Source organism: Manis javanica, chromosome X (assembly GCF_040802235.1).
Source record: "Manis javanica isolate MJ-LG chromosome X, MJ_LKY, whole genome shotgun sequence".
Taxonomy (NCBI): Eukaryota; Metazoa; Chordata; class Mammalia; order Pholidota; family Manidae; genus Manis; species Manis javanica.
The window spans coordinates 43,114,573-43,137,311 of record NC_133174.1 but is presented as its reverse complement, the minus strand read 5'-3'; the positions used below and the strand labels follow the sequence as shown (position 1 = coordinate 43,137,311).

Genomic DNA, 22,739 nt, shown 5'->3' with positions numbered 1-22,739 from the left:
TATTGATGGTGTGTTCTGCTGTACAGAAGCTTTTCAGTTTGATATAGTCCCACTTGTTCATTTTTGCTGTTGTTTTCCTTGCCCGGGGAGATATGTTCAAGAAGAGGTCACTCATGTTTATGTCTAAGAGGTTTTTGCCTATGTTCTTTTCCAAGAGTTTAATGGTTTCATGACTTACATTCAGGGCTTTGATCTATTTGGAGTTTACTTTTGTATATGAGGTTAGACAATGGTCCAGTTTCATTCTCCTACATGTAGCTGTCCAGTTTTGCCAGCACCATCTGTTGAAGAGACTGTCATTTTGCCATTGTATGTCCATGGCTCCTTTATCAAATATTAATTGACCATATATGTCTGGGTTAACGTCTGGAGTCTCTAATCTGTTCCACTGGTCTGTGGGTCTGTTCTTGTGCCAGTACCAAATTGTCTTTATTAATGTGGCTTTATAGTAGAGCTTGAAGTTGGGGAGTGAGATCCCCCGTACTTTATTCTTCTTTTTCAGGATTGCTTTGGCAATTCGGGGTCTTTGGTGTTTCCATGTGAATTTTTGAATTATTTGTTCCAGTTCATTGAAGAATGTTGCTGGTAATTTAATGGGGATTGCATCATATCTGTATATTGCTTTGGGCAGGATGGCCATTTTGACAATATTGATTCTTCCTATCCATGAGCATGGGATGACTTTTCATCTGTTAGTGTCCCCTTTAATTTCTCTTAAGAGTGACTTGTAGTTTTCAGAGTATAGATCATTCACTTTTTTGGTTAGGTTTATTCCTAAGTATTTTATTCTTTTTGATGCAATTGTGAATGAATTGTTTTCATGATTTCTCTTTCTATTGGTTCATTGTTAGTGTGTAGGAAACCTACAGATTTCTGTGTGTTAATTTTGTATCCTGCAACTTTGCTGTATTCTGATATCAGTTCTAGTAGTTTTGGGGTGGAGTCTTTAGGTTTTTTTATGTACAATATCATGTCATCTGCAAATAGTGACAGTTTAACTTCTTCTTTACCAATATGGATTCCTTGTATTTCTTGGTTTTGTCTGATTGCCGAAGCTAGGACCTCCAGTACTATGTTAAATAGCAGTGGGGAGAGTGGGCATCCCTGTCTTGTTCCCGATCTCAGAGAAAAAGCTTTCAGCTTCTCGCTGTTCAGTATAATGTTGGCTGTGTGTTTATGATATATGGCCTTTATTATGTTGAGGTACTTGCCCTCTATTCCCATTTTGCTGAGAGTTTTTATAATGAATGGATGTTGAATTTTGTCAAATGCTTTTTCAGCATCTATGGAGATGATCATGTAGTTTTTGTCTTTCTTTTTGTTGATGTGGTGGATGATGTTGATGGATTTTCGAATGTTGTACCATCCTTGTATCCCTGGGATGTATTCCACTTGGTCATGGTGTATGATCCTTCTGATATACTTTTGAATTCGATTTGCTACTCTTTTATTAAATATTTTTGCATCTACATTCATCAGGGTTATTGGTCTGCAATTTCCTTTTTTGGTGGGGTCTTTGCCTGGTTTTGGTATTAGGGTGATGTTGGCTTCATAGAATGAGTTTGGGAGTATTCCCTTCTCTTCTATTTTTTGGAAAACTTTAAGGAGAATGAGTATTATGTCTTCTCTGTGTGTCTGATAAAATTCTGAGGTAAATCTGGCCATCCTGGGTGCTTTGTTCTGGGGTAGTTTTTTGATTACCGTTTCAATTTCTTTGCTCATAATTGGTCTGTTTAGATTTTCTGTTTCTTTCTGGGTCAGTCTTGGAAGGTTGTATTTTTCTAGGAAGTTGTCCATTTCTCCTAGGTTTCCCAGCTTGTTAGCATATAGGTTTTGTAGTACTCTCTAATAATTCTTTGTATTTCTGTGCGGTCTGTCGTGATTTTTCCTTTCTCATTTCGAATTCTGTTGATTTGTGTTGACTCTCTTTTCCTCTTTATAAGTCTGGGTAGAGGCTTGTCTATTTTGTATATTTTCTTGAAAAATCAACTCTTAGTTTCGTTGATTTTTGCTATTGTTTTATTCTTCTCAATTTTATTTATTTCTTCTCTGATCTTTATTATGTCCCTCCTTCTGCTGACCTTAGGCCTCATTTGTTCTTCTTTTTCCAATTTCAATAATTGTGACATTAGGCCTTTCATTTGGGATTATTCTTCCTTTTTTAAATATGCTTGGTTTGCTATATACTTTCCTCTTAAGACTGCTTTTGCTGTGTCCCATAGAAGTTGGGGCTTAATTTTGTTGTTGTCGTTTGTTTCCATATATTGCTGGATCTCCATTTTGATTTGGTCATTGATCCATTGATTATTTCAGAGTGTGTTGTTAAGCCTGCATGTGTTTGTGAGCCTTTTTGCTTTCTTTGTACAGTTTATTTCTAGTTTTTTGCCTTTGTGGCCTGAAAAGTTGGTTGGTAGGATTCCAGTCTTTTGGAATTTACTGAGGTTCTTTTTGTGGCCTAGTATGTGGTCTATTCTAGAGAATGTTCCATGTGCACTTGAGAAGAATGTGTATCCTGTTGCTTTTGGATGTAGAGTTCTATAGATGTCTATTAGGTCCATCTGCTGTACTGTGTTGTTCAGTGCTTCCGTGTCCTTACTTATTTTCTGCCCGGCTGGATCTATCTTTTGGGGTGACTGGTGTGTTGAAGTCTCCTTGAATGAATGCATTGCATTCTATTTCCCCCTTTAGTTCTGTTAGTATTTGTTTCACATATGCTTGTGCTCTTGTGTTAGGTGCATATATATTTAGAATGGTTATATCCTCTTGTGGGACTGAGACCTTTATCTTTATGCAGTGTCCTTCTTTATCTCTTGTTACTTTCTTTGTTTTGAAGTCTATTTTGTCTGATATATTAGTACTGCAACCCCTGCTTTCTTCTCACTGTTGTTTGCCTGAAATATGTTTTTCCATCCCTTGACTTTTAGTCTGTGCTTGTCTTTGAGTTTCAGGTGAGTTTCTTGTAAGCAGCATATAGATGGGTCTTGCTTTTTTATCCATTCTATTACTCTGTGTCTTTTGATTGGTGCATTAAGTCCATTTACATTTAGGGTGACTATTGAAAGATATGTACTTATTGCCATTGCAGGCTTTAAATTCATGGTTACCAATGGTTCAAAGTTAGCCTCTTTAGTATCTTACCGTCTAACTTAGCTCACTTATTGAGCTGTTATATACACTGTCTGGAGATTCTTTTCTTCTCTCCCTTCTTATTCCTCCTCCTCCATTCTTCATATATTGGGTGTTTTGTTCTGTGCTCTTTCTAGGAGTGCTCCCATCTAGAGCAGTCCCTGTAGGATGCCCTGTAGAGGTGGTTTGTGGGAAGCAAATTCCCTCAGCTTTTGCTTGTCTGGGAATTGTTTAATCCTGCCAGCATATTTAAATGATAGTCGTGCTGGATACAGTATCCTTGGTTCAAGGCCCTTCTGTTTCATTAAATATATCATGCCATTCTCTTCTGACCTGTAGGGTTTCTGTCGAGAAGTCTGCTGTTAGCCTGATGGGTTTTCCTTTATAGGTGAACTTTTTCTGTCTAGCTGCCTTTAAAACTCTTTCCTTGTCCTTGATCTTTGCCATTTTAAGTATTATGCATCTTGGTGTTGTCCTCCTTGGATCCTGTCTGTTGTGGGTTCTGTGTATTTCTGTGGTCTCTTCGATTATTTCCTCCCCCAGTTTGGGGAACTTTTCAGCCATTATTTCTTCCAAGATACTTTCCGTCCCTTTTCTCTCTCTTCTTCTTCTGGTACCCCTATAATACGGATATTGTTCCTTTTGGATTGGTTACACAGTTCTCTTAATATTGTTTCATTCCTGGAGATCCTTTTATCACTCTCTATGTCAGCTTCTATGCGTTCCTGTTCTGTGGTTTCAATTCCATTAATGGCCTCTTGCATCTTATCCATTCTGCTTATAAATCCTTCCAGAGCTTGTTTCATTTCTGTGATCTCCTTTCTGGCATCTGTGATCTCCCTCCGGAATTCATCCCATTTCTCTTGCATATTTCTCTGCATCTCTGTCAGCATGTTTATGATTTTTATTTTGAATTCTTTTTCAGGAAGACTGGTTAGGTCTGTCTCCTTCTCTGGTGTCTCTGTGATCTTGGTTTTCCTGTAGTTTTGTCTTTTCATGGTTATAGGAATAGTTTGCAGAGCTGGGACTAGTGACGGCTGGAAGAACTTCCCTTCTTGTTGGTTTGTGGCCTTCCTCTCCTGGGAGAATAGCGACCTCTAGTGGCTTGTGCTGGGTAGCTGCACACAGACAGAGCTTCTGCTTCCTGCCCAGCTGCTATGGAGTTTATCTTCCCTGTTGCTTTGGGCATGGCCTGGCTCGGGCTGCTGTTCCAAAGTGGTGGAGTTGCTTTGGAGGGGGAGCGGCCAGGAGGCTGTTTGTCTCCGTAAGGTGCCTCCGTGCTCCCTGTAGCTCAGTGGATTAGAGTGCCCAGAGATCCCGGGATTCCCTACCTCTGGACTAAGTGTCCCGCCCTGCCCCTTTAAAACTTCCAAAAAGCACCCGCCAAAACAAAACAATGACCACACACACAAAAAAAAATGGCTGCTCATTTTTCTTTATTCTTCGGCACCAGCCTCGGGCACCCACTCACTGGACTTGCTGCCCTGTTTCCCTAGTATTGGGGTCCCTATCCCTTTAAGGCTTCCAAAAAGTGCTCGCCAAAACAAAACAACACCAAAAAAAAAAAAAAAAAGAAAAGAAAAAAAGAGAAAAAGGTGGCTGCTCGCGTTTCTTTTGTTCTCTGGTGCCAGTCTCTGATACCTGCTCGCCGGTCTTACTGCCCTGTTCCTTAGTATTGGGGTCCCTGTCCCTTTAAGACTTCCAAAAAGCACTCACCGCAATAAAACAACAACAGCAACAAAAAAAAAAAAAGCCCCTCGCTTTTCTTTTGTCCTCCGGCGCTGGCCTCTGGTACCCACTCACCAGTCCTGCCTCCCTGTTTCCTTAGTATCCAGGGCCTCACGCATGCACTGTGTCTGCGCTCTGGTCTGGATGGCTGGTTCTGGGTCTTCAGCAGTCCTGGGCTCCTTCTCCCTCCCACTCCGACTCCTCTCCTACCGCTGGAGCTGTGGGGAGGGGCGCTCGGGACCCGTCGGACCCGGGCTTGTATCTTATCCCCTTTGCGAGGTGCTGGGTTCTTGCAGGTGTGGATGTGGTCTGGATGTTGTCCTGTGTCCTCTGGTCTCTATTTTAGGAAGAGTTGTCTTTGTTATATTTTCATTGATATATGTGGTTTGGGGAGGAGATTTCCGCTGCTCTACTCATGCTGCCATCCTGGCTCTGCCCTCCCAGTCTTGAATTCTTGGGGTTAAAAGCAGCTTGACTGCTTGAGTGTGGGATAGGAGAGAGGAGAAAAAGCCCAAGAAGGGTGAAGAAGATGAACCCTTTGTGTGGATTTACTGGAAGAAGGCCTGTCATCAGTGAGGGACTTGATAGTCAGGGCTCACACCCCTACCTCCGTACTCCCCCAGCCCCAGAGGTTAGGGATACTTTCAGTACTAGATTAGTAAGTGCCAAGCAGCAGACCCCTACCCCAGAAAGGTGGGCTTGGGCTATGACACTGCAGTGAGGACCTGGGAAATGCAGATCTCATCAGAGATTCTGGCTTTTGGATGGGGCTAGGTGAGATTGTCTTGTGTGGTATTATTTACTTCTGGGATGTGGTGTAGGGAACAGAAAAGCTCTTCAGGTTCTAGAAAATTCTGGGTGGGTCAGTGTCATTTGGCAAAAAAGAGGGATTAGTGGAGGATATGGTTCAGGAAGAGAGGGCAAGAGGAGGGGCTGCAGAAGGAGGGCTGCCATTCACACTGCAGCATTATGTGTCCCAGATAAATTAACTTGTCATATTTCAAATTAGGTTTATAGGTACTCCTCCCAACCCCCACACAGCAGTGGCTTAATAGGTGGTCTTTCCGACTTTTAATTGCAATTTTTCAGTATATTGGCGTCTAAATTCTAGTTCTGACTGAAGTGATGATTTGTATTTATGTGTATGTGACTAATAATCGAGAGAGCTTCTAAAGTCTCTTGATGTGGTGAGAAGGGTGCTGCAGCAGGGATTGGCCATTCTCTTCATAAGAGAATCTTCCATCCCTAATGTCATAGTGCTTCTGAGGTATTAGGAGGTGAAAAATATGTGAGTGTTGCAGCGAATTTCCCCCAGCCCAAGACACACACACCCAAGCTCAGTAAAAAGTCTTGCTGATGCTTGGGAAATCCAGCTTAAAGCAAAAGGCAGTTTCCAGTGGCAAAGGCGACACAACCAGACTCCTGAATCGCTATGAAGACCAGGGCAGCCTCTCTTCCATAGCGCGCAGCACAGCTGCCGCTTCCCAGGCACTCACTCTTGCCTTGCTCTTGGGGCTATGTCTACATGCTGCAGAAAGCTAAAGATCCAGCCCTCCCTCATCACACACCTTTCCAGAAGCACCCCAAACGCTGTACCCAGCGGCAAACCGCCAGAGTCTGGAAGGCTCCAAAATGCAAAAACTGAGGGGTGGGGGCCAAAATTTTACTTCAATACAAAGTACTGAACACACAGACACACACAGAGAGAGATACATACAGACATACACATACACACCCCAACCCTGTGCCGCTTCATTTCTTTTCCCAGGTTAGAAAAAGAATTACTTGCCCACAGAGGCTTCGAGATGCGGGGCGTGAGGTAGGTCCGAGGCTAGGCTCACCTGCTGCTGAGGTGAGAGAGCAGACACAGATGGAAGCTGTTAGGAGCAGCAGCTCACAGCTAAGTGTTTGGGGGATTGCAAAGACCCTCAAGTTCCTGTCTGGCTTTTTTTTTTCCTTTCCATTCACCTCACTAAAGGGTTAAATGGCCGAGCTTCAACACCCCCCGCCCCCTGCTCTATTCCCTCTCCCCTTTTTGCTTCCCCTCCACCCCCTCCCGCGCATCGCTAGGAAGTCATCAAGCTCTCTGTCCAGTCCGCGTTCGCAAGCCCCTCTGCTTCCCGCCCATCGGGTCCATGGCTGCTTATGAAGAGGTGTGCGCTCACCAAGGGGCATGTTCCAGCACTGGGAGACTTGGAGCGACTCCCCATTAGACCTCAGAGCGGAGCCAGCCAAGAAGCCAGGCGGGGGAAAGTTTGGCACCCTGTGAGGGGTTGTCGAACTGGAGAGGGCGGGGTGCCCAAGGGTAATTTAGCCCTCCGAGCTCAGGGTCGCTGGCTGCCCAGACCTGAGGCACTGTGCGCCATGGACTGCGGAGCTGTCGCGGCCCAGGGCACTGCCCTGCCTCAGGATGGAGAACAGCCCACGGAGTCTCCAGAGTCTCCACCACCCTGGCCGCCGCCACCGTGGGTTCCTCCTCTGCTCCCCGAGCCTTCTCTGGAACCGGCACCACAGTTCTGTCCAGATCCTGCTCCAGCCACAGAACTGGACACACAACTGATACCAGAACCAGAACCGGCCCCCGAGCTGGCCCCAGAACCAGCCCCAGAACTGATCTCAGAACCAGTTACAGAACAGCTCCCCGAGCTGGCCCCAGTACCAGCCACAGAACTAAACATAGAACCGATCTCAGAACCAGCCACGAAGCGGGCCCCAGAACAAGCCACAGAACCAGCCTTAGAGCCGACCCCAGTACCAGCCATAAAACCGGTCCCCGAGCCAGCTCCAGAACCAGCCCCAGAACCATCCCAGAGTCCTGCCCTGAGCCGGCTCCAGAGTCCCGTCCAGAGCCGAGTCCAGCATCACGTCTGTTGCAGTGTCCGGCAGCCACTCCAGAAAGCAGTCTAAAGACCTTGCCATCACCCTGAACGCCAGTGCTCCTGTCCAGTATAAAGGTAGTGAAAAGACCCTCTGGGGCGGGAGTAGGGGGAGAAGCAAGGCGAGGCCAGATGACTGTCCAGCTTGCTGAACTCTGGGTATCCTCAACATCCCATTTGGCTGCCACCAACTGGCAAAGATGCTCAGAAAGATGCGGAGATGGAGGAGCCTGGGGAGTGGGAAACGGTTGGGAGGCGGGAAGCAAAAAGCGGAAGCGGGAGTGGGCTGTTTGAGGCTAGAAACTGGGGTAATAGCAGAGGCTGGGAGTCGGAGCAGTTTTCCCTGAGAGAAGAAGTGATAGTGCGGTGATCAACTCAAGAGTTGATCAATTCTAAAGCAATGACACTCTTACTATTAATTTCCATATTAGACAGACACACACAGCACTACCAAACAGAGAAGGAACCTTCACCAGTTAATAATGGAGTTCTTACAGTGGTTGTCTAATCATGTGCTCACTTAAATGTCTGTTCCCATAGAGTGGTAAAAGGCTCAATTTTCACAAATACATAAAATGTGTAAGTCAGATTTATAAGTGGAGAATAAGACCCAATTAATGTTTTTCAAATTTTAGAATTCTTAACTTACTTAAAACCAAAATTGACTACCTGCACTATGTCCTATGTGCTTAGTATTGAGGATTCCATGGCAGACAAAATCAAATAGATGAGACTTCCTTTAAGCAACACTGGTAAATGAAAAGCTCCCCTATTATCAAAGCAGATATATAGGGAGTGCTTGTTTTACCAGATACTTTATTGAGGCATTCACTTAAACAGTCAATTCTCTCAGCTTACCTCTTCTCAATCAAAAAATTAATGTAGTAAAACAAAAGAATACATGCTAGTTTCAGAGAGTGTGAAAAACTAAGAAGATTCCAAAAATAAAAATTAGGTAGCACCTCAATACTCAAGAGATAATATTTTGAGATGTTAATATTTTGATATATTTGTTCTATGTATATTCTCTGAATATATACTTATAGTGTACAATAGTAAGACTCTAAGGAATGTGCAATTGTATTTAAGTCTTCCACCTGCTGCAGTTACCTTACTCCACTGAATTACTAGATCATGTGCATTATCGTACTTTGTATTTAGGAAGCACTTGTTAATTTCAGTTTGAATTTTAGTCAAACACCTGTATAATCTGATTGATAAATATGTGCTTGAAACATAACAGTACAGGAAAATATTTACAGTATAAAGCAATGAGAGTACACATTTTCTGTAGACACAACTGTTACATCTACACAAATGTCCTGTATACAAATAGCAGTTTGATCTCACATTTATTAACTTCAGTCTCTTGGACTTCAGTCATTTGTCCAGCTAGCTTTTGTGACTTGGGCTTTGAGAAAGAGACTCGGAACAAAATGCATCTTCTTTCCACTGTTTACTTCCCGAAAGGAAAATATAAATTTCTGAGACTCTAGTAGGTCACGTCTAACCTTTTGCACCTGATGGCTTTGCCTCTTTAACACAAAGTTACCTAATCATGCTCATTGGGGTACCTCCTACCCAGAAGAGAAAGATGTCTTGGTGAACACATTATCAACAATTATAAGGAGATAAAATATTCAATTCATCCAGCCTTCATTAACCAAATGTGGCAGAAAAATGAGAGAGTTAAACTGTATACAATCCAACCAAGGTTGAGTCGGGAATTTAAAAGGCAAGTGTAATGTGGTATTGAGTAAGATCACATCTTCAGCCTTGTTGGTAGCACTCAGAGATTTTCATCTTCCAAAGCATTACAGGCATTTGCTGTTTAAGCCTATGGCTTAAAGAGCCTGTAAAGGAGATATTGACCCCTGAAGAGAGGGATTCCCTCCCCCTTATTTCTCTCATAGCAAAGGGCAAGGTATGTGATAGTGTGGGGTTCAGAGAAAGGAGAGATGCTCCTACCCAGAGTTTTGCAGAGTACTGAAACAAGAGGCAGTGGGCATGGGGACTGAGCCTGCCCTCTGCCTCAGGGCATAGGAGGGGGATGGAAGCCCTGCTTTTGTGGGGCTCAACTAAGAACAGTCAGAATCCTGGATGTTCATTCATTTGCCTTCTCCTGCAGTTTATGTCTCTACCTATTCTCTTCTGGGATTTTGCAGCTTGAGGCAGGAAATGTAAGTACCTGCTCAGTAAAATTTGTTAATCTCCTTGGCTGTGAACAGAGACACTTGAAACCAGGGAACGTTTCATTAACCCAGGTTTCTGTCAGCTGAGTCCCACTCTCCTGAAGCTGGCCCCTGCATCACAGCACCATCCTCTGAACCCCAACTCTAATAGAGGTCTCTTGTCCCATTGTAGAATGATCTTCATTGCTAGTTTTCCCTTAAGTGTCATTTGCATTTGTTATGTACCTTTAATATATTATTTAATGGTTTCCTTACATCACTGTACATGTCCCTTGCAGTATAAAAGGAAAATTTGTAGCTTTATTAAAACAGCTAAGCATAACAGCAAAAAGGAAAGCAAATGAGGCTACAGAACAAGACCACTGATTTCAGAAAATTAACAAGTTGTTGCCCCTCACTAACCTCAATTAATGCTTAATGTGACAATTTCCCTCCTACCAGGTTGGAGCACAGCATAACTTTTCTCTTCCCCAGAATTTGAATATTGCTGTCCTTTTCTCACTCCCTCACCTTACTATGCTTGACTGTTAAGACTAATAAAAATGATAATTTTGGCATTGTCATGGTCTCCTCTGCTTTAATTTGCTCAACTTGATGACAGAATCTCCAGGGTTTTTTGCCTCACTCTGGTCTCACATGAATCAAAGTATCCCTTTAGTGGCTGTCTTCACAGATTTCCTATTATATTGTTTCTCACTCATGAGTCCTCTTTCTAGAAATTCTAGGAAAAGCCTTACTTTGCCTTTCCATCATCCCTCGTTAGAGACCCTTTATCTTTTCTTCTAATGATAGAAAACAAACATAGACATTCCCAGGCAGCTTGAAAACTTGCTTTTTTGCTTCTTGTTGTTTTGTTTTGTTTTGTGGGGTTTTTTTTTTTTTTGGTCCGTTTAGATCCAGTATAGCTCTTCACCATTGTGAACTATAAAAAAACATACCTGCTAATTAGTTCATTAACTGTTCAGTAATTAGGTAATTGGTGCTTTAAATACTTTACAATAGCATACATATCTGGAAAATTGTTAAATGGGTATTTTAGAATGTTATAGTGATATTTGAGGAAATTGGTTGGGGTTTTTTAATTGGAGTGGGAATGCATTATTACTTTTTCATTTTAGAATCAAGTTGGAATAAAGTTTCATTTCATTCATTTGAAATAAAGTTTCCCATTATAAAAATTCCAACAAGTTTTCAGGGATGATTAAATTCACATATAAGGGATTTCCTGATAGGAAATTAAATTCTATATAAGAAGTTTAGGGGACAAAATGAAGTTGTTTGAGATAAGTGGGAATGATATAGCCTCCTCAAACATAGAGAAAAGCAGAATTAAATTAAGCAGTGACAGTGAAAACTATCAGGTAAAGCAAAGTTATGCTTGAACTGGGCAGGTGAGACCAGAGCCTATGGACAGAGTGTGAGACTCTAGTACAGTATATGGAGTTAGAAAATAGGCCAATTTGATAGAATATTAGTACATATTGAAATATTGTAGAAAATAAAGTAGATGGGCAAAGTCCTATTGCAACTTTGAAGGCAGCTGACAAAATCATGTATATCTCCAACTGATGAAGTACAACCATCAGAGAGCTATTGATTAGTAAAATAACATGGCTGAAGCAGAGGGTTGTCTGATGGGACATATAATTAAAAACTAAATTTCAATTTCTTTGCATGCCAAATTCCAAATTAAACTACCAAAGCTAAAAATGGAAGAAAATAATCACATTACGTTGTGTCCTCTTTCTACTGTTTAGGGCCTCCTTTGATCCATATTCCACTTTTGTAAGAGTCTGATCTGCTTTCTCTGTGATATTTTTCCTCTTTCATATCACAGGGTTTTCGACATCATGGTAAGAAACCACAATAGGAATCCAGTGAACCTTTTATCTTCAGTATTGTAAACCCATAGGACATGTTTGAAAGAGCCTTGGGGATCGGTTTGTTCAGTGTTTTTAAAAACCTTTTAGCAGTAGAATCCTTTAATGTTTTTCCTCAATGAACTCTTAACTGAAAGCCCAATTTTTAACATAAATACAAGAATTTCATTAGTCCTCTTCTATGTGAAAATGGGTTTGTAACTGATGAACCTTCCCAGTTGTTTATTTTAAGCTCACAAGAAAGTGAGTTTGCACTCCCTGTTTATTATTGGCTTCTTGGCAAAGATACTGGTAATGTAGGAACATATTGGACAGTAAAAAGTTGTAAGTGAGAGTTTAAAATCTGGCCAAAAATAATCCAGAAAGTAGATAATACTCTCCTGGAAACATGGCCATTCTAGTCCCTCCCAGCCCCATCATACTGCGAACGTGTTACAACTGTTTCATAAAGTGAGTTGTCATAATGTGTACTGTCTTTGCTTGTAGGAACAGTTTTATTATTAAGGACCGTGTTCCTTAGCAAAAATAGCACCCCAATTTTAGCTATAACTAAAAAATACTTAGTAAAAGCTAACATATAACTGTAAGCCTTTATAATAATTTAAAACAGCAAAATTGTTCCAAGTCCTATAAAATGGGCATAAATGTTCCATACATACTGATTTTATAAGAGGCCCCAGTGTGCTATAAAGACAACATTCAGCACATAAAATCCAATTCTACATAAATTTAATCTATTGTTATTTATTTAGAGTTTTCACTCTGCCTGCATCCAGAAAGGATATGAAGTATCCTACAAAATCAGACACATATAAAACATAACAATTAAGCACAAAAACAGGATAAACCCAGTTCAAAGCAGTAGCAAATGAGACTTGAAACTAATATATGCTAGTTATAATAAATCTTAATTACACATTTAATTAGCAGCACTTTTGTTTGCTGCCTTTAGTGGTTGAAGACCTTAAGGGAATGATTTGAATGACTCAGGCCTCTTTAAGTTGGTATCTGAGGAAGTTTGAGCTGATGCCTCATTTTTTTTTTTATTGAAGGGTAGTTGACACAGTAGTTTCAGGTGTACAACACAGTGATTTAACATTTATATACATGATAATTCTAGGTACCAGCTATCACCATACCAAATTGTTACAATATTTTGACTATATTCCTTATGCTATACATTACATCCCGGTTACTTATTTATTTTACAACTGGAAGTGGTTTTTTTTTTCTTTTTTTTTTTGTGAGGGCATCTCTCATATTTATTGATCAAATGGTTGTTAACCACAATAAAATTCTGTATAGGGGGGTCAGTGCTCAATGCACAATCACTAATCCACCCCAAGCCTAATTTTCATCAGTCTCCAATCTTCTGAAGCATAACGAACAAGTTCTTACATGAAGAACAAATTCTTAAATAGTGAATAAGTTACATGGTGAACATTACAAGGGCAGTCATCACAGAGGCTTTTGGTTTTGATCTTGCATTATGGACTATAAACAGTCAGTTCAAATATGAATATTCATTTGATTTTTATACTTGATTTATATGTGGATACCACATTTCTCTCTTTATTATTATTATTTTTAATAAAATGCTGAAGTGGTAGGTAGATACAAGATAAAGGTAGAAAACATAGTTTAGTGTTGTAAGAGAGCAAATGTAGATGATCAGGTGTGTGCCTGTAGACTATGTGTTAATCCAAGCTAGACAAGGGCAATAAAACATCCACGTATGCAGAAGATTTCTCTCAGAACGGGGGGGGGGGGGTAGGTTCTAAGCCTCACCTCTGTTGATCCCCATTTTCTCACCTGATGGCCCCCCTGTGACTGTGCCTGTCTTAGGTTGTTCCTCCCTTGAGGAATCTTACCCGTCTCTGGCTACCCAGTCATCTTCCAGGGCCATACAGGGAAATGTTAAGTTGGTAAGTGAGAGAGAAGCCTTATTGTTTGAAAAGGTTAGCTTTTTACTTCTTTGCATATTTTATGCCCTGTGGCTTCTATGCCCAGCATTTGTCTTGAGGTGTCTTTATCACTTGGAAGAATTATGATACTCGGTAAATTCGATATGAGGCACGAATTCTACTTAAGGCTTATAATTAGGAAGGAAGAAGAAAAGCTATAGAAGTAGCAGGTGGAAGAAAACCTGGGAAGATTGATTATTTCTTTGACATACATTCTTGTAGAGTACCTTCAGCATGTATAGGTTTTAAACTACTAATTAAATTGCACACACACATTAATATAATAGGAGCACAGTTACGTAACCAAAGCATACCTGTAATTACCAACCATTTCCAGTGAAACCAAGAAAACCAGTTAGGCACCTTAGGCATTTGTGAAAACTTATCTATAATATGGCGAATATTGTCCAACTGAACTTGAACAGTCTGAGAGAAATCAGACAAATTAAAACAACCCATTCCTGGGGACTGCTCACATCCGATATGTTCTTTTAACAGTAAATAGTCTGTAGTTGTAAGATTTTGGAGCGCTACAATTTGCACTTCTCCTAATTCTTGGTTGAGTTCCAACAGTTTAGATCCAGTCAAATTTGTTGTTTTGCTGTATGCACAGGCCAGCTTAGATATCTCCTTCTTCATTCCCATGGCAAGTCCAGGAACTGGTAGGATGAGTGCATCTACACCTGTAGCAGTGCATGGATCTTTGTTGGGGTTTTTTGATGGTCATCTTCTGGCATGAGTCTTCCCGAGAGTGCTGATGTTGGAAGTTCTTTTTCATATCGTATCTTAGTTCATTTTCGGGGTAGCCAAATTAGGCTTTGATCCTCTGTATAAACACAAACAGACCCTATGCCTACACTTTTATATGCCCTTTATATCATTGCGTAGAACTCATTGGAGGTCACCACACAGGAACTGCTTTTTTTTAATCTTTAATCTACACTTACATGACGAATATTTTGTTTACTAGGCTCTCCCCTATACCAGGTCCCCCCTATATACCCCTTTACAGTCACTGTCCATCAGCGTAGCAAAATGTTGTGGAATCACTACTTGTCTTCTCTGTGTTGTACAGCCCTCCCCTTTCTCCCACCCCCCATGCATGCTAATCTTAATACCCCCCTTTTTCTCCCCCTCCCTTATCCCTCCCTACCAACCAATCCTCCCAAGTCCCTTTCCCTTTAGTACATGTTAGTCCATTCTTGAGTTCTGTGATTCTGCTGCTATTTGTTCCTTCAGTGTTTCCTTTGTTCTTATACTCCACAGATGAGTGAAATCATTTGGTATTTCTTTCTCCACTAGGCTTGTTTCACTGAGCATAATACCCTCCAGCTCCATCCATGTTGCTGCAAATGGTAGGATTTGCCCTTTTCTTATGGCTGAGTAGTATTCCATTCTGTATATGTACCACGTCTTCTTTATCCATTCATCTATCGATGGACATTTAGGTTGCTTCCAATTCTTGGCTATTGTAAATAGTGCTGCGATAAACATAGGGGTGCATCTGTCTTTTTCAAACTGGAGTGCTGCATTCTTAGGGTAAATTCCTAAAAGTGGAATTCCTGGGTCAAATGGTATTTCTATTTTGAGCATTTTGAGGAACCTCCATACTGCTTTCCACAATGGTTGAACTAATTTACATTCCCACCAGCAGTGTAGGAGGGTTCCCCTTTCTCCACAGCCTCGCCAACATTTGTTATTGTTTGTCTTTTGGTTGGCAGCCATCCTTACTGGTGTGAGGTGATACCTCATTGTAGTTTTAATTTGCATTTCTCTGATAATTAGCGATGTGGAGCATCTTTTCATGTGTCTGTTGGCCATGTGTATTTCTTTTTTGGAGAACTGTCTGTTCAGTTCCTCTTCCGATTTTTTAATTGGGTTATTTGTTTTTTCCTTGTTGAGACATGTAAGCTCTTTATATATTCTGGACGTCAATCCTTTATCGAATGTGTAATTTCAAATATATTCTCCCATACTGTAGGGTTCCTTTTTGTTCTATTGATGGTGTCTTTTGCTGTACAGAAGCTTTTCAGCTTAATATAGTCCCACTTGTTCATTTTTGCTGTTTTTTTCCTTGCCCAGGGAGATATGTTCAAGAAGAGGTCACTCATGTTTATGTCTAAGAGGTTTTTCCCTATGTTTTTTTCCAAGAGTTTAATGGTTTCATGACTTACATTCAGGTCTTTGATCCATTTTGAATTTACTTTTGTATATGGGGTTAGACAATGGTCGAGTTTCATTCTCCTACATGTAGCTGTCCAGTTTTGCCAGCACCATCTGTTGAAGAGACTGTCATTTTGCCATTGTATGTCCATGGCTCCTTTATCAAATATTAATTGACCATATATGTTTGGGTTAATTTCTGGAGTCTCTAATCTGTTCCACTGGTCTGTGGGTCTGTTCTTGTGCCAGTACCAAATTGTCTTGATTACTATGGCTTTGTAGTAGAGCTTGAAGTTGGGAAGTGAGATCCCCCCTACTTTATTCTTCTTTTTCAGGATTGCTTTGCTATTTGGGGTCTTTGGTGTTTCCATATGAATTTTTGAATTATTTGTTCCAATTCATTGAAGAATGTTGCTGGTAATTTGAGAGGGATTGCATCAAATCTGTATATTACTTTGGGCAGGATGGCCATTTTGACGATATTAATTCTTCCTAGCCATGAGCATGGGATGCGTTTCCATCTGTTAGTGTCCCCTTTAATTTCTCTTAAGAGTGACTTGTAGTTTTCAGAGTATAAGTCTTTCACTTCTTTGGTTAGGTTTATTCCTAGGTATTTATTTTTTTTTGATGCAATTGTGAATGGAGTTGTTTTTCTGATTTCTCTTTCTGTTGGTTCATTGTTAGTGTATTGGAAAGCCACAGATTTCTGTGTGTTGATTTTGTATCCTGCAACTTTGCTGCTTCCGATAACAGTTCTAGTAGTTTTGGGGTGGAGTCTTTAGGGTTTTTTATGTACAGTATCATGTCATCTGCAAATAGTGACAGTTAAACTTCTTATTTTCCAATCTGGATTCCTTATATTTTTTTGTTTTGTCTGATTGCCATGGCTAGGCCCTCCAGTACTATGTTAAATAACAGTGGGGAGAGTGGGCATCCCTGTCTAGTTCCCAATCTCAGAGGAAAAGCTTTCAGCATCTCGATGTTCAATATAATGCTGGCTGTGGGTTTATCATATATGGCCTTTATTATGTTGAGGTAATTGCCCTCTATTCCCATTTTGCTGAGAGTTTTTATCATGAATGGATGTTGAACTTTGTCAAATGCTTTTTCAGCATCTGTGGAGATGGTCATGTGGTTTTTGTCTTTCTTTTTGTTGATGTGGTGGATGATGTTGATGGACTTTCGAATGTTGTGCCATCTTGCATCCCTGGGATGAATCCCACTTGGTCATGGTATATGATACTTTTGATGTATTTTTGAATTCGGTTTGCTAATACTTTGTTGTGTAGTTTTTCATCTACGTTCATCAGGGATATTGGTCTGTAGTTTTCTTTTTTGGTGGGGTCTTTGCCTGGTTTTGGTATTAGGGTGATGTTAGCTTCATAGAATGAGTTTGGGAGTATCTCCTCCTCTTCTATTTTTTGGAAAATTTTAAGGAGAATGGGTATTATGTCTTCCCTGTATGTCTGATAAAATTCTGAGGTAAATCCATCTGGCCCGGGGGTTTTGTTCTTTCGTAGTTTTTTGATTACTGCTTCAGTTTCGTTGCTGTAATTGGTCTGTTTAGATTTTCTGTTTCTTTCTGGGTCAGTCTTGGAAGGTTGTATTTTTCTAGGAAGTTGTCCATTTCTCCTAGGTTTCCCAGCTTGTTAGCATATAGGTTTTCATAGTACTCTCTAATAATTCTTTGTATTTTTCTGCGGTCCGTCGTGATTTTTCCTTTCTCATTTCTGATTCTGTTGATTTGTGTTGACTCCCTTTTCCTCTTAATAAGTCTGGCTAGAGGCTTGTCTATTTTGTTTATTTTCTTGAAAAACCAGCTCTTAGTTTCATTGATTTTTGCTATTGTTTTATTCTTCTCAATTTTATTTATTTCTTCTCTGATCTTTATTACGTCCCTCCTTCTGCTGACCTTAGGCCTCATTTGTTCTTCTTTTTCCAATTTCGATAATTGTGACATTAGGCCTTTCATTTGGAATTATTCTTCCTTTTTTAAATATGCTTGGATTGCTATATACTTTCCTCTTAAGACTGCTTTTGCTGTGTCCCATAGAAGTTGGGGCTTAGTTTTGTTGTTGTCGTTTGTTTCCATATATTGCTGTATCTCCATTTTGATTTGGTCATTGATCCATTGATTATTTAAGAGCGTGTTGTTAAGCCTCCATATGTTTGTGAGCCTTTTGCTTTCTTTGTACAGTTTATTTCTAGTTTTTTGCCTTTGTGGTCTGAAAAGTTGGTTGGTAACATTTCAGTCTTTTGGAATTTACTGAGGTTCTTTTTGTGGCCTAGTATGTGGTCTATTCTGGAGAATGTTCCATGTGCACTTGAGAAGAATATGTATCCTGTTGCTTTTGGATATAGAGTTCTGTAGATGTCTGTTAGGTGCATCTGTTCTAATGTGTTGCTCAGTGCCTCTGTGTCCTTACTTATTTTCTGTCTGGTGGATCTGTCCTTTGGAGTGAGTGGTGTGTTGAAGTCTCCTTGAATGAATGCATTGCATTCTATTTCCTCCTTTAGTTCTGTTAATATTTGTTTCAGGTATGTTGGTGCTCCTGTATTGGGTGCATATATATTTATAATGGTTATATCCTCTTGTTGGACTGAGCCCTTTATCATTATGTAATGTCCTTCTTTGTCTTTTGTCACTTTCTTTATTTTGAAGTCTGTATTGTCTGATACCAGAATTGCAACATCTGCTTTCTTCTCTTTGTTGTTTGCCTGAAATATATTTTTCCATCCTTTGACTTTAAGTCTGTGCATGTCTTTGGGTTTGTGGTGAGTCTCTTGTAAGCAGCACATGGACGGATCTTGCTTTTTTATCCATTCTATTACTCTGTGTCTTTTGATTTGTGCATTCAGTCCATTTACATTTAGGGTGATTATTGAAAGGTATGAACTTATTGCCATTGCAGGTTTTAAGTTTGTGGTTACCAAAGGTTCAGGGTTCGCTTCTTTACTATCTTACTGTCTAACAACTCGCTTGTTGAGCTATTATACACACGGTCTGATGATTTTTTATTTCTCTCCCTTCTTATTCCTCCTCCTCCCTTCTTCATATGTTGGGTGTTTTGTTCTGTGCTCTTTTTAGGAGTGCTCCTATCTAGAGCAGTCTCTGTAAGATGCCCTGAAGAGGTGGTTTGTGGGAGGCAAATTTCCTCAACTTTTGCTTGTCTGGGAATTGTTTAATCCCTCCTTCATATTTAAATGATATTTGTGCTGGATACAGTAGTGTTGGTTCGAGGCCCTTCTGTTTCATTGCATTAAGTATATCATGCCATTCTCTTCTGGCCTGTAGGGTTTCTGTTGAGAAGTCTGATGATAGCCTGATGGGTTTTCCTTTGTAGGTGACCTTTTTTTTCTCTCTGACTGCCTTTAATACTTTGTCCTTGTCTTTGATCTTTGCCATTTTAATTATTATGTGTCTTGGTGTTGCCCTCCTTGGATCCCTTGTCATGAGAGTTCTGTGTACCTCTGTGGTCTGAGAGGCCATTTCTTCCCCTAGTTTTGGGAAGTTTTCGGCAATTATTTCTTCAAAGACACTTTCTATCCCTTTTTCTCTCTCTTCTTCTTCTGGTATTCCTATAGTGCATATATTGTTCCTTTTTGATTGGTCACTCAGCTCTCTTAGCATTCTTTCATTCCTGGAGATCCTCTTATCTCTCTCTGCATCAGCTTCTCTGCATTCCTGTTCTCTGTTTTCTAGACCATTACTGGTCTCTTGCATTTCGTCCATTCTGTTTTGAAGTCCTTCCAGAGCTTGTTTTATTTCTGTATTCTCCTTCCTTAATTCTTGCATATTTCTCTGCAAGTCCATCAGCATGGTTATGACTTTTGTTTTGAATTCTTTTTCAGGAAGACTGGCTAAATCTGTCTCCCCAGGTTCCTTCTCAGGGGAAGATGTAGCAGATGCCCAAGCTGTCTGGGTTAGTCTTGTCTGGATCATATTTTTTTGCCTTTTCATGTTGACAGGTGCTATTGACTGTCAGCTGGGAGGGCCAAATTTTTCACTTGCTACTGGCCTTTCTTTACTGGGATAACTGCGACCCCTGGTGGCTTGTGTTGGATAATTGCGTGTAGGCTGGGTCTTTGTGTCTTGCCCTGCGGAAGTGTAGGAATTTTCCTTTCTGCCTTTCTGTGGGCGTGTTTTGCCTTATGCTGTTTCTCTGCTTTCGCAGTGCAGGGAGGCGTAATGGATTGGGGCGGGGGCTGTTTGGTTGTTTACCTCTGTGAGGGGTCTCAGAGCTGTTGCCCAGGGGGTTAGTGTGCCCAGTTTTCCCTGTAATTTCCAGCCACTGGGCTGTGACCTGTGTTGTTTCCATCTAGCTGTTAAATCCCTGTCCCTTTAAGACTTTCAAAGAGCACTGGGTTTTCTTTGTCAGAGGGGCATCAGCTTCGGCACCCGCTCAGAGGTCTTGCTGCCCTATTTCCCTAGTTTCTAGCCCTCCACGCATGCACTGTGTCTGCGCTCTGGTGCGGGTGGCTGGGGCTGGGTGTTCACCAATCCTGGGCTCCCTCTCCCTCCCTCCGGGAGCTGGGGGGAGGTGTCCTGGGGTCCCGCTGGCTGGGGCTTGTATCTTACCCCTTTCACCAGGCGCTGGGCTCTCACACGTGTCAATGTAGTCAGGCTGTTGTCCTGTGTCTTCTGGTCTCTCTTTTAGGATTAGTTGTATTTGTTGTATTTTCAAAAATATATGTTTTTGGGAGGAGATTCCCACTGTCCTACTCACGCAGCCATGTTGGCTCCGCCTGATGCCTCATTTTTATGCAATACATATTCCAGTAGCAAACTGCAGTAACCACAAAATGGAGAACTAAAGGATGCCAGGATTGTGGTGTAGGTGTTAATTTGCTGTCTTAGAAGGTTGCAAGCTTGGTTATTTTGGTGTACCTGCATTTGTCTAATATTCTAATGTATGTGTCTATGAGACATGTAAGTATAGAACTTTCTCAAATAAAGTAGTATTTCAAATAAAATTTATTTCTCAAATAAATCCAAACGGTACCTTGTAGCCAAGGGTCCAGTACTTTAGGCTCTTTATTAAACTGAGAGTTACTTCGCATTGGTCCTCTCATGATTCCACTTTACATGGCTGTGCAATGTGGGGTAAATTGCTTAATTTTTCCATGGCCTAACATTTGTTTCCGTTAAATGAAGCTAATATGCTACTAACTCAGCTCAGCTCAGCAGTCTCCTCCAGCAAGTCTTCACTGGTGTTCCATCATGGGCTAGGTGTCCTTCCCTGGGCTCCCATAGCAGTCTATACAAACCTCTGCTTCTCATTAGCCTTATTCAACTTGTGTATCCCATTAGGGCTCTAAGGATAAGGCGCTTAGGGCCTAACATACTGCCTGCCACTCCATAAATGGTGGCTGAACTACTTTATAAGTATATCATAAAGGCTGAATAAGAAATTAGATTTTAAAAGTACATTTAAAAAATAAGAATATGAAAATGCTGGCTGATTTTAGTGTCCTGTATATATGTGCCATGATATTTGCTTTCATCACTTTCTATCTTTCAGTATGCAAGTAAGTTTTAATATATTCACCCCTCAAAAATGGACTTAGCAATTCAAGTACATTACCAGTAGGTGATGGTAGATAGAGCTGTCTCATACCTTCCCAGAGGATTATAGTTTTTTCTAACTAACATAGATGGACCCTATACATGAGTAGCAGCCCTGTATTGATCATGTGGTCTCAAAGTATTAGTCTTAAATTATACACATAGTTAATTATAATAAAAATGAGAATGATGAATTTTCTAAGTTCTTTCAAAAATGCGAATTTATTAAAACACTCAAGTAGAGCAACACTAAAGAGTATTACACTTAAATGTAGTATACATAGAGCAGGGTTGAAGAATTAACTAGGTGCCATTTGATATCCTTTTCATTAATCCTAACTGTTAATCAGAATTTAATCTATGATATTCTTTTCACCTTAATTGAAAAGCTCCTGACTCATTACCTTGGTGTCAAATTTCTCCTGTAGCTGGCACTTGAATTGGGAGCTAGGTGTCATTAAGACTAGTCCACGGCTCTTCCCTTCTTGTAAGGACTACAAAGGAACAATTAAGCTTTTATTCCTCTTGGAGGTCCAAATTTCATCCAAAATTGTTTTCTACTAATTACAGGAACAGTCCTAACTTGTTTCACCAGTGCCTCTGATCAGAACAGTACCCTGAGTCTGAAAATGGTCTGATCAGGAAAGAGTCTCTACTTACTCAGAAACTCTAATGGCTATCTTGTTTCCAATCAGAAGGAACAACTTTTTTCTTAAATCAGATAGACAACTTCTACCATTTCTATAATAGGTACTGAGCAGGATCACCACATAAAGCTGTGCAGATTGTATACAATATGAGGCTTCATACCTAAGAGGACACATTTCACAAAGTAGATGACATATATATATAATATATATATATTCTAACAGTTTTCCTGAAGATGGCAGCCAAGTGCCTCATGCAAACAAAATGGATATATTATGAGAATTCTCTAACAAATGGAAATAAAATACCTTTAGCAAGTGCAGCCTTTTCCTGATGTGCTCAAAGGTGTCTTATGGGCTGATTCCACTATCAACTCCTTACATTTAAACACAGAGTTTCCCTTAGCAACTCCCTAGAAGCCTGTAAACCATTTACTCAGAACTAATTTTCAAAGTACCTAATTTATTCTGTCATATTTAACCTAAGCACCATTTTAAAACAGGAACTCATAACAAGAGTTTGAAGCAGGAATTCATAAGGGGACTGACATAGGCCAGCCTACATTCACGGGTGTACACTGGTACATTCATTCCCAG

The 22,739-nt window shown here is 40.5% G+C and overlaps 1 protein-coding gene across 1 annotated transcript in view; it reads left to right on the top strand.

Annotated features, from left to right (window-relative positions):
• Positions 1 to 7,950: 7,950 nt before the first annotated feature.
• The window catches only part of DGKK (diacylglycerol kinase kappa), a 189,464-nt gene continuing 174,675 nt past the window's right edge, over positions 7,951 to 22,739 (top strand). Inside the window, 1 exon segment of the mRNA XM_036996346.1 lies at positions 7,951 to 8,096. Coding sequence (XP_036852241.1) covers positions 7,951 to 8,096 — 146 coding nt within the window.